Here is a 19,014-nt window from a genome sequence, read left to right as displayed (position 1 = left end):
TGTCTGAAACCCCAAACAGCAGGGTGCTTTTTTATCCATTACTGTCATTGAAATATTTTCATCTTTTTGCTTCTGGGCATTCAAATACAACTAATTCACCACCCACAAAAATATTAGCATAAATAATTAAAAAAGAATGGTCAGACAGCACAGGGATAGCATTGAAATTTGTTTAGTGAGTCAGAATGGGGGGGCTGCAATTGTATGGGGAATATAACAATAAAATTTATTATTAAAAAAAAAAGAAATTTGTTTAGTGAAATGTATGTATAATGAGAATGTGGTGTCAGAACCATTTGCATCATAATAGCCTAGACTGTTTCGGGGGCCTTAATTCTGGCTTCTTTCATATGGCTATTGTCTTTTTTTCTTTTGAAGAAAACATCTGTGTTCTTATGTCTTCTGTCTAGGTGAGACTGTAGGAATCAAAATCTGCCATCCCAAAATAAGTCTGTTTTGGTGAGAGGTTGACTTCAAGGGAGGGGCCCTGAAGGCTGGGTGGAAGTTGTTTATCATACTTATCTGTAAGCTTCTCTGTAAGGGCTTCTACCAGGAAGACCTAATCTTCTTAATTCCTTTTCCTGGAGAAGGCAGCACTGAACATATGTACCTTTTATTTGCTGTGCCTTCCCCAGCAAACTCACTAACTGAATTTCCCCTTTCCTCCACCCCCAACCTAAACTATCTTGGCTAAGATGGGGTCTAAAGATGTAAGTGAGTTGCGCAGACATACTAGGTCTTTCCAGTGTACACAAGAGGTATACATGTTATTATTTAACTTCTGTATGGCCGTCTATCAATCTGCCTGATGCTTGTTTTATTATTTGCCAGCCTAAGGGACCCAAAGGGGCATGAGATGAAATTCACCCAGCAAATGGGATAAAGAAAAACCTCCCTTGGGCTATCTTTGGCGTGAGGGAAAATTCTAATGGTTTCTTCCCCACCCCAACACCTGCTGTCATCAATATGATCAGTCAACTGATGTGTTGGGTGGTTTGCTGCTGTGGGTCTGCCCCCATTTCTCTAGATAACTACTGTGCAGATCTCTCTTCCAGTCTTGACATCACAAAGGCAAAAGTAATGTGAGGCTTCTGGGCAGGCGGGACACAACACTTGGTGGCTTCTTCCCACAGTACCTGAGACCGCTGGTGCATCCTGAGCTAAGATTCTCGCTTTAAACTTCTGGGAAGTTGAGGAGGAGAATACAACATGGTAGGTATTGTCCTTCCCTTACCTCTTTGTTACTGAGTTTTTGCCTTTTAGATAATAAGATCACTAGAATCAGTGAATATTTTTAAAATATCCTCCTGAGACAATTTAAGTAAAAGAAATTATGAGCAAATTATGAAGCTGGATTGCCAACTGGGTTGCCCAGTGCCCAGCTGAAACAACTAAATTGGATTTTGGGCGAAGTGGCCCCAGTCTCCTGTTTAAATGGGTGGACTAAAGCTTGGACTAATGGTTCTGCCTTCCATCCTGTCCAAACAACTTGGGCCCCCAAACTGACCAAAGGGGCCAATGCTGGAACTAAGGCATGGGATCTTAATTGATGATTTGCCATACAGTTTCTTGGAGGGGGAGACCCTGCGCCCACCTGCACAGTTGCAATGGAACGTGTCTGTGCTTCCTTGGGCAGAGCCCAGCCCAGAACCAGCTATGACAATGCTCCCTTCAGCCACTATAAAATTATCACCTTAACTTCCCTCAGGGAACCAGGTCAAAATTCCGTTTTTCCAGCACTGGTTTCCTTGTACATGAGACACTAATAAAGCCCTTGCCTAGTTCACCTGAAGCTCTCTGGTGAATTCTTTCTCCTAGAGGGTCCCTGCACCCATACATTTTTGGGGGGCTTGGGGGCAGGTCTGTAACATATCGGTAAATTATCATTAGCAATTTCCAAGGAGTCCAAGCAGGTCTCCTTGGCCTCTCAACAGTCTCACACTCTGCTGTCTGACATAGTGAAAGCTAGGACCATAAACTTTTTCTTAGCCCAATGAAATCATATTTGTGTAGTGAATTCTATTGGGGATGGGTGGGGAGCATCATAATATAAAGATATGTAGGATACTTATCCCAGTCTCTTCTCTGTGTGACCTATCAAGAGGTGACTTTCTATTTTACCTTATTAGCACCTTGAAGTTCATCTTTTGCTGACATAATATGAAACCAATACCAATGTATTTATACAACCTGGCCATGGCATTTATGATGAATTTGGCCTTGGTGGTGAACATTTAGCATTGTGAAACTAACATATGTCTTATCCCACATAGTGCACAGGAGGGAAACCATAGGATAATTTTGGGTTCCTGCTCCTACATGGGTCATCTCTCAGGAAAGTTCCCTGACCCCATCTGCTCTGTACTGTGGGTGGGGCTGGAGAAGCAGCAGATGGATCTATGTGGAGGAGACAGAGTTGAGTTTTGGTTGAGCCAAAGCCAACCCAAACATTCTATTTATGGAATTATAAACTCTAATACGGAGTCTTACGGGACAAAGAGATGGAAGTCCATGTCAATGGTGGCGAGAGAAGGGCTGAGCAGAGAACTGCCCATACCCCCACGGTGAACTTGGGGGAGTCACCACCTATCACTGGACCTTTGTTTCCTACTCAGTGAAATAAAGAGATCAATCTAGATGATCTCTAATGTTCCTTCACCTTTAATATTTTTTGATCTTAAGAATTAAGATAAAATTTTGGTAACTAGAGTGCGAAAGGCAGCTTGGGGACATGAGGACTTCTTTCATTTTTTAAAGACAGCCATAAAATATGAGAGCAGTTTCTAAAACCCAAGAACAGGGCCTCTCTGGTAGTGTAAGGGGTTAAGAAAAGCATTATGAAGCTGTCCGTAGCCTCTGCAGCACGAGTTCGATTCCCAGCCGGCCAGGGAGCTACCCACATGGCGCAGCAGACCTCTCCTGCATTGCCTGCTGCTCCCCTCAACAGTGTATTTAAGTCAATCTGCCTGTTCTGTCCCCCACTCTGTCTCTGGTGAATCCTCTCACCCCACCCCCTGCACCTCTGGCCTGTACCCTAGTTTTTATATGCATAAATAAATAAATCTTAATAAAAAATAAAAAAGATTCTAACAATGGGAACACAGCATTTGCTTTCTTCTGTGCATAGATAGCATCAATAGTTTTTTTTTTTTTTTTTAAAGATTTATTTATTTATTTATACAAGCACTGGGTACAGTCAGAAGCACAGGAGGGTGAGAGAATTCACCAGAGCCAGAGCAGGGAGCAGAGCAGGCAGAAGGACCGAAGTACACTGCTGAGGGGAGCAGCGGGCGGCAGGAGAGGTCTGCGCGCCATGAGGGACCCTCCTCCGGTGGCCGGGGAGCAGCCGGAATCGAACTGGCGCTGCAGAGGCTGCGGGCAGCTTCGCAACCCAGCGCTCAACCGCTGCGCCACTGGGGAGGCCCAGCATCAATAGTTTTTAAGGTAAAGATAGGAAATCAAAAGTTCTAAGCTCTTCCCCTCGCCCCCAGAAAAATTACACGCAACTCGCTATTCCTGTTCTTATAAATGAAATCAAATTTGTGATTGCTGAACCATTCAACTGCTTCTTGTGCTCAAATCACTTCATCGGATGAACTCTTTGTCTAACTATCTTTAGACTTTTATTTCAATCAAAGAAAGTAATCCACCTCCTCTTCTCTTGGAGATAAAGATACAAAATCTTTAGACAGAAACACAGAAACTCACAGAAGAGTCTCTGGAAAGGGAACTGCATTCTCTTTGGCTTCTGTTAGGGAATGCTCAAGTCTCTGCTGGGGGCCCAGTGAATTTGGATTACCTTTCCTTGTGAAGAAGAATCTTCCATATATACAGAGCTTTCATTGATAGCCAAAGCTTCAAGTAGTGGTAAGCCAGGAGAACCCAGACATGTGATTATAAATATACACTTAAATTGGCAAGCTATAGTCTCCAGGAATTTGTCTCTCTTAGGCCCATATCCTTGCAGACAATTTTGTGTCCTCAATACTTAGAGCTTATTAAAGATTCTATCCTGTGCTTGCTTTTGGTTGAATACTCCTGAGGTGTTTCTATTGCTCTGAGTTTGTCATTTTTCTCTCTTATTAACTATCTCTATTTCACTAAGGCTTTTATCATAATTTCCAAGCTGAAGTAAAATTCTACAACAATAGGTATAATTTTCATCAAATGATTGCTTTCCTTTTCTTTCTTTCTTTTTTTTTTAAGATTTATTTATTCATGTATACAAGAACCGGGGTACAGGCCAGATGTGCGGGAGGTGAGAGGATTCACCAGAGACAGAGCAGGGAACAGAAAAGGCAGATCGACTGAAATGCACTGCTGAGGGGAGCAGAGGGCGAGACAGGAGAGGTCTGCCATGCCATGTGGGCATCTCCCCGGCTGGCCGGGATTGAACACACGCTGCAGAGGCTGTGGACAGCCTCACAGCACTGCACTCAACCACCTGCACCACCAGGAAGGCCCACTTTCCTTTTCTTATTGTTGGCGTGCAATCACTTGTTGTGCATGAGTTGCTGGCGGTTGATAAAATCTTCTTGTTGAGAAGGATGAAATAAAAGTTGAAGCAATTTAGAAGCTTTGCTGCCATGAAAGCTTATCTGAAGCCTATTTTCTCTGCCAGGCTCTCCAAGTTCATTTCCCCAATGTTCATATGGAAGAGAATGGCCATAGGCATAGACATTTGCTTTAGGCCCAGCCTATATACTTTTTTTAAAAAAAGATGTATTTATGCATACAAGAACTGGGGTACAGGCTAGAGGCACAGGGACGAGAGGATTCACCAGACAGAGTGGGTAACAGAACAGGCGGATCTACTGAAATACACTGCTGAGGGGAGCAGCAGGTGAGACAGGAGAGGTTTGCTGCACCATGTGGGTCAGCAACCTGGCCAGGGATTGAACTCATGCTGCAGAGGCTGCAGACAGCACCATTGCATGGTGCTTAACCCCTTGTGCCACCAGGGAGGCCTGCAGCCAATATGCTTTGAAGAATAGTTAAATGTATTTCTCCTATGACTGCAACTTGAGAGTAAAACAAGCTATACATCTCTATAGGTTCTCTCTAGTTCTTATATATTTGTTAGTCCCCTTGCTCCCATTCTCCCACTCCTTGATCTTTTTTTCTATGCTAGTTGCCAAATTCATTTGCTTTTTCAACAAAAACTCATAGCACAATCATCACATACCATTGTTCTAAGCACTGAGGATTCATCAATGATCGAGGCAGACAAAATATCCTGACTCTTGGGAGTTTATGTTATAATAAGAAGCCAAAAGCAAGTAAGAGGTGCCAAGCAGAAAAATGATGGTGGGAAGGGGTGTAGGTAATGCTGAGAGCAGAGAGCGAGTTTAGTTTTAAGCAGCACGTTCAGGAACAACATCACAACAAGGATGTTTGATCAAAGACCAAAAGGAGACAAGGCAGCAAGATGACTGCATAACCAGTGGGCTGTGATTTTTTGGCTTCAGCAAGAAAAATGGAGTTGTCATTTATTGAGAAGGGAAAAGCTGTAGGAGGAGCATTTTAAAAGACATCTGGAGTTTGATGTTGCATGTGCCAAGTGTGAGCTATGTTAAATTTTTCAAATGGAAATAGCACCAGGCACCTTGGAATTTAGAGATCAAGGTACAGGTCCAGAATGGAACACATAAAAATAAATTGCCCATCTAGAGGCCTCTTGGTGGCGTCAGGAGTTAAGTCTCAGCACTATGAAGCAGTCTGCAGCCACTGCAGCATGAGTACCATACCTGGCCTGGAAGCTGACCCACATGGCGCAGCCGACCTCTCCTGTCTTGCCCGTTGCTCCCCTCAGCAGTGTATTTCAGTCAATCTGCCTGCTCAATCCCTACTCTGTCTCTGGTGAATCCTTTCACCCCCATCCTGCTCTGGCCTGTACCTCAGTTCTTGTATGCATAAATAAATAAATCTTTAAAAAAAATTGCCCTACCTAAAGAATTAAGTTACATCCTCTGTACTCAGAATGGTCTTTCATTACTGATTGTCTTAGGCAGATCAAGAAAGGAAAATGGCTCACTTATTCCACTAGACTACATATAAATTTCCTAATATTGTGATTTTAAAACATGACCATAAATTCTTTGAAATGTTTTCATCAAGATAGAGAGTTTATGTCTACTCCCCTTATCAGGGCATGTGTTTGTGACTTCCTCAACCAATTAGGTATAACAGAAGAGCCTTGGGACTTCCAAGGCTAGGGTGTAAACAAAAGGACACATTCTGTCTTTCATTTTTGTGATGTTCATCCTTGGAACTCTACCACTATGCTATGAGAAAGTCCAAACCAAGTCAAAAGGCACAGGCAGAGAGGAACTGAGACTCCCAGCAAAAATCTCAAGCTGATAGCAAACACCAACTCTCCAGCCATGGGAGTGCGCCATCTTGGAAACAGACCCTCCCATGTTAACTGAATTGCCTCGCTTGATGTTTTGTAGAACAGACAAGAGTCTTTCCATTGAGCCCAACCCAAATTGAAGATCTGTAACACAATAACAACTATTAGTATATAAAAAGTATTTGGGTAATGATTACTTGGACACTTAATTTGTAAGGTCTTGAGAGTAGGACCATGTCTTTTTTTTTTGATTGTATTTGCAGTCCTTGACATTGTCTGAATGCATACAGTAGGTACTCAATAACTGTTTAAATCAAGGGGAAGCAGCTGTGGCCTTCTAACACACTGAGGAAGGGATGTCTAGATCATTAAGTTCCTAGTTGAGAACCAGAGTTCAGCTTAGTGGAAATTTGAGTCAGGGTAGTTAAAAATTGAAGCATGCTTTGAATTGTGCTTATCCAGGAAAACTTATCGACAAAGTCATTTATTTTGGAAGTGACTCTAAAACCTTTCAAGCAGAGTCATATTTGAAATGAGACATTGCCTGCTTCGTCTCAGACAGAGCCTGTTAGTTGCCGAAAGAGATGGCAAAATGAGGTTTTTGTTGCTTTAATAGCCGTAACGGAGCTACACATTCTGGTCTGATCTGGAAATATATTCCACAAAGTAAATGTATATAACGAAAATGAGGGAATCACACACACCATTTGTGCACCAATTTTTCCCATATGTGGAAAATCATACCATGGCAGGGCCATTGTGCTGTGGACAAGGGAGAGGGAATAAAAAGGATATGCTTAGGGACCTTTTGAGAACCCTTTACAAGAGCATCATCCCTGAGCCACCAGCCTGATAGGAAATGTGTACAGTGAGGCCAACATTAGTCTCTCTTTCATTTCCACTTGGTGAGACACATTACTCAAGTCCCTCGTCTTTTCCAAGAGCACTCACAAGCTCTGTGAATGGGCCTGGCTTATATAATCACGGGGTGGGTGGGGGGGGATGTACTTATTCAAAATCCAGACTCCTAGGTCTCCAGAGAGGATCTAAGTAGGTCCAAATGGGATCCAGGATATTGCATTTTTTTTGGCAAGGCTTATTAATAATTCTGATGTAGGTGAATGAGACAGTCCTTTGAGAAAAATAAAGAACTGAAGAATAGCACCCCAAGGGCTCAGGTAAGAGGGAAACAAAACAGTCATGCTGGGACATCAAGGAAGCTTTAAGGCAATAAATGTAGAACAAATTAAAAGCACATAGTGAATTCTCCACCCCGGCTCTCTGTTAGAATCGCCTGCGGGAGCTTTTAAACCATACTAGTGCAGGCGGTAATGGGGGTTAAACTCGCCCCTTCAGCAGTACTTAGAGCAAGAGAAAAATGCATCCTCCACATTGCCTTATGTAGAGGAAACAAACAAAGCAGATGCTAAGAGAGTGCCCTCTGCTGACCCAACCCCGCCACTGTGGACTAATGGACGGAGCTGAAATTGGGGCAAAGGATTCTGAAAATTCTGGGGAAAAGATTGGAGAGGAGCAGGGGACTTTAATAGAGAACCAGCCAGGGCCTCCCTGGTGGCACAAGGGGTTGAGCACAGTACTATGAAGCTGTCTTCTACCTCTGCAGCACGAATTCGATCCCTGGCCAGGGAGCAACCCACATGGCACGGCAGAACACTCACCTGCTGCTCTCCTTAGCAGGTATTTCAGTAGATTTGCCTGTTCTGCTCCCCACTCTGTGTCTGGTGAATCCTCTCAACACCCACACCACTGGTCTACACCCCAGTTCTTATATACATAAATAAATAAATCTTTAAAAAAAAATAGAGAACCAGCCCAAACAAAAGGTGGCGGGAGAACAACCAGACTACACATGAGAGGAGAAATTAAATACTGTCCAAAAATTAACAACAATGGAAGAAAATAAATAAAACTTAAAATTAATTAACTAGTTAATTCATTAAAGGTAGAAGAAAATGCATACATGTAATGACCACTGAGGGGTTTCAGTAGCTTCTAGTCTTGGCTGCAGGGCTGAAAGCAGGCAGGACCAGAGGGGCCGACTGGAGAATAAAAAGGATATCCTTAGGGACCTTTTGAGAACCCCAAGAGCATCATCTCTGAGCCGCCAACCTAATAGGAAATGTGTACAGTGAGGCCAACATTAGTCTCTCTTGCTCTCTTCCAACTGGGGGGAGAGTTGGAAATGCAGAGAAGGGGAGTTTCTGGGAGACAGACAATGAAGGAAAAAAAGTGAATAAAGGAAAACAAAAGATTCTACCGAAAACAAGAATAAGGTTCTTGTCTGTCCCTTCTCTCACTGCCCACCACCGCCATCTATGGAGAAATCGTGGAGAAATCATGCAGGGCAGAGTATGGGCAGAAGGCCCCAGCCCAGGCTGTGAGAAGAACAGAGAACAGCAGGCACTTTCCATGGGAAGGACTGCAAAGTCAGAATTGTGACTAGAAGTTTCTTGCTGGAGAAGTCTACCCCACACAGTTGAGGAGTACCTTGGGGGCAGCAATCGGCGTTAACAAAATATTCTCCAACACGCATCTGAGGATATGGGAAACACCTGAATCAGAAACACAACAGCAAGGTAGAGAAATCAAGAAAAAAGAAATGAAATTATAGCTGATGAAAACTAGGAAAGAAACAGAAGAAAACCACAGAATTGTATCAGTGATAAAAAGCAGATTACAAGATCTCCCAAAGAGAATGGGTTCAAACAGAAACTTAATAAAGGGTGCTGAGTAAAAGGAGAACAAACAAGAGAATAAAAATGAGATAAAGAAAATAAAATAGATCAGAAAGAAGCTGAAACAGAATTAAGGCAAAAGGAGGCAGAAAATGACTATGATTAGTAGCTCTTAAAAAGAAGAAAAATAGGTAGAACAGAATATTTAATACTCAAATCCAAGAAAAATTTCCAGAAATAAAAGAATTGAATCTGTACATTGAATGGGATCAGGGAGTAGCCAGGAAATTGGACCACGAATAATCAACTCCGAGATAAAGCCTTGCAAAATGAATAGATTTTAAAGATAAAGAAAAAGAACTTTCTTAGAGCCTCCAGGCAAAAAAAAAATGAAAAAAATTACAAAGGGAAGAGAATTAGGTTGGCCTTCGATTTCTCAAAAATAACATATAAGGCAAGGAGACAGCGGGCAGCATTCTGAAGAAACTTAAGGAAAAAGCAGACTTCCTTTGAGCCTCAAGGTCATAGAAAACCAGCTCTGAGTCTGCCAGGGACACTGTCACACGTGCTCTTGACAAGGGACTTGCTGGAGGGGTAGCAACATCCGACTAAAAGCTGTCTGGGAAAAAGGGACTGATGGAGAGCATGTCACTTGTTTGACAACGGAGAAAAGACTAGCACAAGGGGGGAGATGAATTGAAGAAAAATACAGAAACATCTTTGAATGAACAAAGTAGAACAAATCCAACTGCCATAGGTTCTCCCATCGAAAAGTGGGAGAGAAGAAATCAAAGAGGTTAAACCACTGGCTGATGTATAGGTGATAAGTGGGTGCTGGAATCACTTAGAAAAGTCAGTGAGTCAGTATCACATGAAGAAAAAAGGGAATAAGAACTAGACAAAGCATGAGTGCAAAAGTCACTGCTAAATAAAAGCACAACTTCCTAAACACACACACACACACACACACACACTCAGTAAAGACAACATGAAACAGGACAAAATTGAGGGTGAACACAGTTGTCATATCATAAAAACTGAATGTGCTTAATGTGCCTTTTAAAAGATTCTCAAATTGGTTCATAGAGCACCCAATCTGTGCTGTGTGGAAGACACAACCTAAAAACATTAATGATGGAAAAAGGTAAAAATAAAGGGGAGATTTACTGGTAAATGGGAACAGTAAAATGGAAGGGATTGTAATCCCAGTACTAACGTAGACGTCCAGAAGACACAAACAGAAAATTCACATATAAAATGGCCCTCGATGATATGAAAGAATATCCAGTTTAACTCACAATAATTATAAAGTAGAAGTCCTCACCCATCGGATTGGCTGTGCCAAACCACACCAAACCTCACTGGTCCTTAGCCTGGGCAACTATTACAATAATTCCACTTGCTAACACTTCATTTTTGTGTAAAATATGCATTGATTAACCCCCAAACCCTGTGGAGATCCTTCCAATAAACCAAGATAAGGCACTGCCTTTTTATAATTCTATTCATACAGTGTCTTACATATAATATTTATCATTATATATTAAAGAATATATATATTATACACACACACACACACACACACGATCGAAATCTGGACTGGAAGTAAATCCCTTATGTTTGGGAAAGATTGGTTTAATTTCATTAGTATCATTAAGAGTGGACTGTTAGATTAGGGCTAATTTTCCCCATTCAGCCACCTCTCTGGGTCAGGCAGGCAGAATCGTATCATGGCTAATAATAATAGCAGGACACTGCCAACTGGTGCATGTCCTCCTACAACACTCGTATCTAATTGCCCTTAGCAGGACAAGGGACATGATCACTTTGTCCTCATGGGAATAGGATTCAGATGAGGGTTTTTTTTTTTTTTAAGATTTTATTTATTTATACAAGCACTGGGTACAGCCAGAAGCGCAGGAGGGTGAGAGAATTCACCAGCACCAGAGCGGGGAACAGAACAGGCAGGCTAACGAAATACACTGCTGAGGGGAGCAGCGGGCGGCAGGAGAGGTCTTGCGCCATGTGGGACCCTCGCCCGGTGGCCGGGGATCAAACCAGCGTTGCAGAGGCTGCGGGCAGCTTTGCAGCCCAATACTCAACTGCTGCGCCACCAGGGAGGCCCGGATTCAGATGAGTTTTAACTGAGTCCATTCAATCTCATTGTGACCTCATGAGACAATTTTGATTTTCTGTGTTTAGTGTTTTTGTTTAAAAAGTTGCAGGGCCTCCCTGGTGGCCCTGTCCGCAGCCTCTGCAGTGCCGGTTCGATTCCCCGCTGGCCAGGAAGAACCCACATGGCGCGCAGACCTCTCCTGCCTCGCCCCCTGCTCCCCTCAGCAGTGTCTTCCGTCCATCTGCCTGTTCTGTTCCCCACTCTGGCTCTGGTGAATTCTCTCACCCTCCCGCGCTTCTGACCTCTACCCCAGTTTTGTATAAACATAGATACATCTTAAAAAAAAATGTTGCAACTGAAAGTTAAACTGTGGTGGTTGGTTCTCACATTCACTTGATAAAGAGCACAGCAGCAAAAACACAGGTACAGTGTATCCTTAGACCTTTGGGAGGGCAGGTGGCAAGCTCTTCCCAGTTAAAAATCCTGCACAGCTGAATGACATTGTTTTAAAATATCTCATTGGGGGTGATTATCCCATAAAAACCAGGCAAAGTCTGGAGGCCTTGTTGGGGATCTCAGGCGGGGAGTGCTCCTGACACCTAGTGGGTAGAGATGGGCAGTGCTGCTCAACTTTGTGCAACACTGGGGCCAGCCCCCCCAAACAAGGACTTACCCCTACAAAATGTCAGCAGTGCCGGGCCGAGGAAGCCTGTTTCATGATCACTCAGCTTCATTGTTATTTCCCTGGGACTTTTCCTGTTTGGGATGGCTGTGGTCTGTCCAAAAGCTTGCGCCCTCCCTCCCCTCTGTATGTTGAAATCCTAACATCCAACATCCAACGCGATGGGTCAGGAGCCGGCCCTATGTCATGAGAATGGAGCCCTCGCAAACAGGATTCCGGTGTGGGAGAGAAGCCCCCTTGCCTGCTCCGCCATGTGAGTAGCTTAAGAAATTTGCCTCCTGAAAGTGGCCCACACCTGGCCACGCAGACATCTTGCTCTCAAACGTGCAGTTTCCTGAAAAATAAACTTCTGTTGACCGTAATGTTATAGGGCAGCCCCGATATTGAACGGGTTCCTGGCTGTGGGTCCTCATCTGCGCGCTTACAAGGGACTTATGAATACTCCACTACAGGCACACACAAAAGGTTAATAAAAGGTTTATTTACAAGGGAAAAGGAAATAAGGAAAATGTACAACTCAGGGAGAAAATAGGGAAATAAAGTCTTTAATGCGTCCTACCCGATCCGCTGACTTGGAAACCCAAAAAGCACTCTCCGAGCTGGCTGGATGCTGCGAGCTGGCAGAGTCAAAATGGGGACCCCTCCAAAGCCCACGTGTCTGGCTTTATACCAACCTGGTTGCTTAACCCCACCCTCAGGTCCCAGCCACCTTCCCTTTGGTGGTGATGGGATTTGGAGTTCCCAGTGTCTTTGGCTTTGGCCTGGGGTGGGGGTGGAGTCCACAAGGCCTGTATGGAATTAGCTTTAGGACATCCTTTTCCCCCTAACAGTAAGCTACCCAGTCCGTGCTATTTCTTTGGAAGACACAGGCCACACTGAGACAAAAAGGAACAAACAGGGCCATGGAAGGCTTGAGTAAAACTGAATTAGGTCTAGGGCGCAGGGGGCAGCTTGGGAGACACGCGTGGGCCTTCACTGCTTACCCAGACTTGCAACTGAGCACGGCCGGTGTGGATGAGACGGGAGATTCCCTGCAAGGCTCCTTTCCAGTCTTCAGACGAGTAACTCAGCAAGAAGTTGTTACCATGGAATCATTCACACACGATGGTGCTCCTCCAAGAATGTATTTATTTACATGAAAACACCAGTTTATACAAATTGAAGACAAAACTGAAAGGGTTTGTCCAGGCATGCCTTCTCCAGTTTCTTACTTTGCCTCTTCCTCTTTCATCTTTTGGTATCATAAATAAAATGTTGATGACCGGCTAAAGGAAATTGAATCTGCTTCTCTCCTACTCCCCTCCCACCCCCATAGTAATTTGAAGAGTCTATAGTCATCCTTCAAAGAAAACTCTTGCCCAGGGTTATTTTATTTAATTTATTTATGTAATACAGTGTAGAAAGCTATCACGGCCAGAAGCAATGATTCTGTACAATCATCCTGCAGAAAATTTTTGGGGCGAATTCTTAGTAATTTGAGACCAGCAGAGCACCCCCCCACCCCCCACCAGTAAAAGTGCTTACAATGAACAGGGATTCTCTTCTTTATCAAAGATCCGAAGATACATGGACAAAAAAAGTTTCAATTCTCAATGCCTAATGTGTGCACATAAAACAGGCACAAAGAAATACACGTGTATCCTCATAATTCCTATATCACAAAGAGAGCAGAAGCTGCAATCTGTACAACAAAATGCAGTTGTGGAAAAAAAACCTGTAAATCATTTGGAATAATTAAAAAGGTTGAACTTTAAAATGCATAGTGATCAGGAAAGGAATACTTAGGCAAGAGAAGCAGCTAACTCCCACATCCACACGAAGCACCCCCATCGATTCTTAAAGCATATTTCAAGTAGGACTTCATTGGGTCACAAACCACAAGAATAATATACAACTGGCTAAGTGGCTACGTGATAAATAATCAGGAGAGTCTATTCATGCACTAGTTTGATACAGCTAAGTTCTTTACAGTACACAAAACCCATTAATAATGTAGTGTAGAGACCAAAATGTAAAGAGAGAAGACATTACTGATTTGTATATTAATTCAAGTTCAGGCATCTACTTGTGTTATAGCACAGCTGTCAAAAGGCGATATACCGAGTAAATAATAAAACAGAAGGGTTTGTTTCTTTCCACGTTATTCTATAAATGAACACCGATGGGTAGTGAAGCAACGGTTTGGCCGTCCAACTTCAGAGGCTGCTGTGGCGTGGTCTAGTTCTGCATCTGCTCGAAGAACTTGTAAGTTGGGTTTTCGTAGCCGTTCTGCTGCATCTTGGAGAGGTGGCGCTCCTCTGGGGTTACGGCAGCATCCACCTGAAAAGCAAGGATGAGGCCGATTGAGTAAAAAAAATAAGCAGTTTAATTATAATAAAGTGAAAATCCAAATCAACAGGCAACTATAAACCAGACACACACTACAGGGGGTGGAGGAGGGAGTAGGATCAAAACAAGGATGGTTGGAACTGTACGGGGACCCTAACCAAGATGAAAATGCATACATTGTATAAAAATGAAAAATGATGTAAAATATATGTAAAATAATAAAAAAAAAAGGCAGTCTGGGCAGAGTGGTCTTTCCCACTTTATCATCTGAGCTGTGACCACGAGCTACGCAGTGCTCCATCCAGCCACCAGGTGGCGCTTAAAAGTCTGCTCTGCGCCCTCTCGTTTGCAGGGATTGCTTCCCCTACTCAGTAGTAACTGGATACTCCTGGGGTGTGTTTTTCTTCTCTCTTGGCTGGGGCGGAAAAAAAGGACAAAAAGCCACAATAGAAGGCTTTTTTACTGTAAAGACTGATGGTAAGCTAGACAGAAAGTCCAAAAGAAGCATGGAGAGAGATTCGGCAAGGTATACTGGAGAACACTCAATCACTGCTGGCAATCTGCCCGTGCTTATTTTTATTTGTCTCTGTTTTCACTAAATATAATTTGCTGGAGAGAGGTCTGAGAATTGTCTCAGGGAAAAATAAACGTATCATATCTCAAAGGGGTTATTATTTGGCACAGAAAAAAATGAAAACTACAGTAAGGACATGAACTTCGAGATTGTAGAATCTTTGAGAAGTGCACGAAGGTGCTATGGAAGTACGGCTAAAGGTTTAAAATCAGGTCCTCTCTGTGGATACAGGTGCTTTATCTCTGGGTTCCGGCCAGCTGTTGGAAGCTAGTGTTTTTCCCTGACAGGACAAAGGGGTTGGCATTTCCCCCTGTGAGGGGGGTAAGGTGTACTGGGTCCCGTGATGTGGGCCGTGGCTGTTCAAGTCTCTGGTTTATTTGCTGTACCTCTCACTGTGCACTGAAGAGAGCAAGTACTTAACTCTTTGCTGAATGAAGGAAAGCTCAGTTTATTTAAATTTCTTTTTCTTCCATAGGAAAGAAAGGTGAAGAGAATTAGAAGAGAATGAACAGAATGAAGAAGCAGGTTTTCTAGAGAAAAGATAACACATCTGTCCAGATGATGGTTTTTCCTTCAAAGGGAAAGCTTCTGTTCAGGACATAAAATTGGGCTTGTCCACATCATTTCCAGGAGAACTTGGCAGGTGGAAAACCATCAAGTGTTGCCAGTGACATTCAGTCCCTAAAGCAGCTTTTATTTCAGACATAGCCGACCTGGCACAACCACTACCTCCCACAGTGGGCTCCAGGGCAGTGCTGCCCTTGAACCCAACGAGCAAGTGTGTCTGTGCTAAGGCAACATGTTGAGGGGGAGTCTGAGGAGCCATGATAGACCCTGTTAATGAACAAATAATTTAGATGGAAGGACTGGCACAGCCACGATGATGGAAAACAGTATGGACATTCTGCAAAAATTGAAGCAGAACTGACATATAACCTAGTGATTCCAATTCGGGACATTTATCTGAAGGAACAAAATCACTATCTCAAGACGATATCTGCACCCTCACGTTCACGGCAGCATTATTCACAGTAGCCACGATGTGGAAACAACTTAAGTGTCCATAGATGGATGAATGGATAAAGAAAATGTGGGGTATATAAATGGAATATTATTCAGTCATGAAAAGGAAATCCAGCTCTTTGTGACAATATGGGTGGACTTGAGGGCATTATGCTGAGTCAAATATGTCAGAGAAAGACAATATCACATGATGTCAATTAAATGTGAATTGTTTTTAAAAAAAACCAAAGCTCATAGATACAGAGAACAGACTGGTGGCTGTCGGAGGTGAGATGGCGGACAAAATGGGTGAAGGCAGCCAAAAGATACACCCTTCCAGTTAAGATGATAAATAAGTTCTGGGACCATCATTACCATGTGATGACTATAGCTAATATGACTGTATTGTGTATTTCAACATTGCTAAGAGAGCAAATCTTAAAAGTTCTCAAGAAAAACAGCAACTAATGACATGATGGATGTCAACTTTACTGTTGAGGATCAGTTTACAATATATGCATCCATCAGATCATCATGCTATCTGTCTAGAATAATACAATATTATATGTCATCTATTATCTCAATAAAACAGGGCATTTATCTGAAGAAACAAGATCTGAATACCAAGTAGAAAGGGGCCAAGAAGAGACAGGAGTGGTGGAAGCCTGGATTTCACACCTGCCTCCCAGCAGCCTACTCTTCCTATGCAGTTGATTTTGGCCTTTGAAGAGGAGATAAATCATTCAGTTGCCAGGTGTCCCCTGCTCTTGATGAATGCAAATGACTGCTAACAGCCGTGTAATCCGATTCCCTGTTGGTTATTGTGTAGACCCCAGCTCATGGACTGGCTGACTCTTTTTAGTCTGGGCATGAGTTGCAATTGCCATCTGGCTAATGCCAACACAGCGGAGCAGGAAGATGCAGGCCACCCTCACGCTGTAGGGTTCTACACCTTGAGTCTCAGGTTCCACCCACAAGGAGACAGCTGCCTGCCTCTTGGACACTCCCCACTCTGCAGCCTTGTCAGAGCCACTGCACAATCCTGCAGCGAGTCCTCAAACTCATGCAGTGACAAGCGCGAGCATCTCCCCCGAGAATAATGCCACGGCGCGCTCTCGCCGAGTCGGTACTCAGAGGACACTGCTCCAATGCCGCTGAGCATTACCGTCCCTGGGAGGATAATCACAGATGTTTTCCCCCATCCCTTCCTCTTCCCTTGATCTGCATAGTTGTCAACAAATGAGGTCACTGTGCCTTTACTGGCGATTGTGCGCTCAGCCACGGAGCTGTAAGTTCAACGCCACGATTACACATCAGCGCTGGTAAGGAGAGATGACATCGGTCCCCAAATCTGCCAGCCAGGCAGCCACCTCTCTGCAGCAGAATGCCACTCAGACTTGGGCATCTCTTTTTCTAGGCCACCCCTTTGCTGACATTTCAAGAATGTTGAAGTTTAAAAAAAAATCTTGCTTAGGAGATCAAGCACAAACTCTCATGTTTCTGAATGTAAAGAAAAAAAAAAAAAAAACCAAAACACCACAATGCAGCTTGATTATTGGAATATTATGCTTGTATCTCTTCCAGGAGCCATGTCAACCCTCACACCGGCTGTTAACAGTCATCTGCATTCATCAAGAGCAGGGGACACCTGGCAACTTAATGATTTATCTCCTCATCAAAGGCCAAAATTGTCTGCGTAGGAAGAGTAGGCTGCCGGGAATGCCAGGCGGAGGCCGGTGTGCAATCCAGGCTTCCAACGCTCCTGTCTCTTCTTGGCCCTTCCTACTGCTAATCCGTATTACACTTGGCTGCAGAGAGGGCAGCTCCTTTTTTGCCAGATCGGCGCGGGCTGCTGTGGAACTTAGACTGCAAAGGGCTCCCGATTCAGAGGAAAAGGGATTATCTTTATAAAATGGCACTCAAGGAGTGTGGGTTGTGTCACTTTATCCCCAGCCCCCCCAAAGCCAAAACAGTGAGCACTCATGTTCTAGCACTGAGGATGCAGGGGGACCTTCTTCCTAGCTCGGCTCTGTAATCAGAGCGCAGCTAGGGCATCGGTGTGGGCCACCAAGCAGAGGCTGCCCTCCTATATCCTTGTGCACCAGGGTCTCGCATGTCCCTCGCTGTCATACCCCTCAGGGCGGGGGGGGGGGGGAGTTGGAACATGCATGTGTGTGTGTGTGTGTGTGTGTGTGTGTGTGTGTGTGTGTGCTGGAAGGAATGACAGATCAGTGACGTCAGGGGCAGAATCCCCATCCACCCAGCAGGCAAAAGCATCTGTCACCCGCTGAGATGAAGACGCATCAGTTAGGTGGCAGCGCTGCTGATCTGACATCTCCGCTGGGACACTCTGTCTTCATGAGTGGCCCTGGGGGTCCTGGCGCCACATCGTGGCTCACTTTCAGCTGACGACGGCAGCAGATGCACCCTGTCGAGAGCTGTGGATCAGACTGATCCGCCGTGTCTGAAAACAGCCTTGAGCAGACTTCTCCAGGACTCTTTGGCTCATGTCCTCTTCTTACTCTTTCCTGCTTGACTTCCATCCTCTGGAGACATTTATTCCTTCCCAATATCCAGAGGAGTTTCCAGCTCAACTACCTGACTGTAGCGGTAAATCTGTTTGGCTTTCCCTAGTGTCCAGTCCTTCCTCATTCCATCTCTGTTGCTGCTACTTTAGGCTTGCAGGAGAGGTGGGAGCCCCACACACCACTTTATGATGGAGAGTCAGCAGCAGGGGGTCTGTGATGCAATGAGTCGGGCAAAAACAACAGAATATTGGTCCCTATGATTTCTCCATTTCAGGTCATCGAGGTGGACAAGAAAAGAAGGATAAGAAAACTGGAGTGTACATAATAACAGCAGAATGTAAGCACATCAAAGGGGCCAGTGATATGGGAAGAAAATGAAAGCAAGGAAAACAGCTTATTGACTAGAAACAGGCTTTTTAGTTCTCTTGCCCATCCAGCAAGATGGCGGGTTAAAAAAAGCTGAGAAGGAGGCTACAAGAGAAGAAACCCGACGCCAGGTAAAGCTGACACTGGTGGCAAGGCTAAGAAGGCCAAGGCCAACACCCCAAAGAAGGAGGAGCCCCACCCTGCCAAAACCCTGCCCTCATGGGAGGGATGTGCAGACACTCCTGATCTGCTGTGTATCCAGAAAGGCCACGTAGGAGAGAAAATACTCAGTAGCTGCATCCAGGACTGAAAAGAAAAAGGAGAAAGTTCTTTTTTTTTAAAAATGGAAGTTTTTTTTTTAAAAATATTT

At 44.0% G+C, this 19,014-nt stretch overlaps 1 protein-coding gene and 1 long non-coding RNA gene across 8 annotated transcripts in view; one reads left to right on the top strand and one right to left on the bottom strand.

The window, feature by feature from the left end:
- Positions 1-335: 335 nt before the first annotated feature.
- Positions 336-17,682, top strand: LOC129146713 (uncharacterized). Of its 2 annotated transcripts, none has more exons than XR_008553774.1 (3): positions 336-410; positions 1,056-1,212; positions 15,224-17,682. It is a non-coding gene; the product is annotated as an uncharacterized LOC129146713 (long non-coding RNA). The 2 variants fall into 2 exon arrangements; XR_008553775.1 differs by having other exon boundaries at positions 391-410; positions 1,043-1,212.
- APP (amyloid beta precursor protein) overlaps positions 12,955-19,014 on the bottom strand; it is a 249,419-nt gene continuing 243,359 nt past the window's right edge. For all 6 annotated transcript variants that reach the window (XM_037525059.2, XM_037525060.2, XM_037525061.2 and 3 more), the window contains one exon: positions 12,955-14,165. In XM_037525059.2, coding sequence (XP_037380956.1) covers positions 14,064-14,165 — 102 coding nt within the window. In that variant the 3' untranslated portion in view covers positions 12,955-14,063. The remainder of the gene's footprint in view (positions 14,166-19,014) is intronic.

Source organism: Talpa occidentalis, unplaced genomic scaffold, assembly GCF_014898055.3.
Source record: "Talpa occidentalis isolate TD23 unplaced genomic scaffold, MPIMG_talOcc4v2.1 talOcc4.4, whole genome shotgun sequence".
Taxonomy (NCBI): Eukaryota; Metazoa; Chordata; class Mammalia; order Eulipotyphla; family Talpidae; genus Talpa; species Talpa occidentalis.
This window is presented reverse-complemented; position numbering and strand designations above follow the sequence as displayed.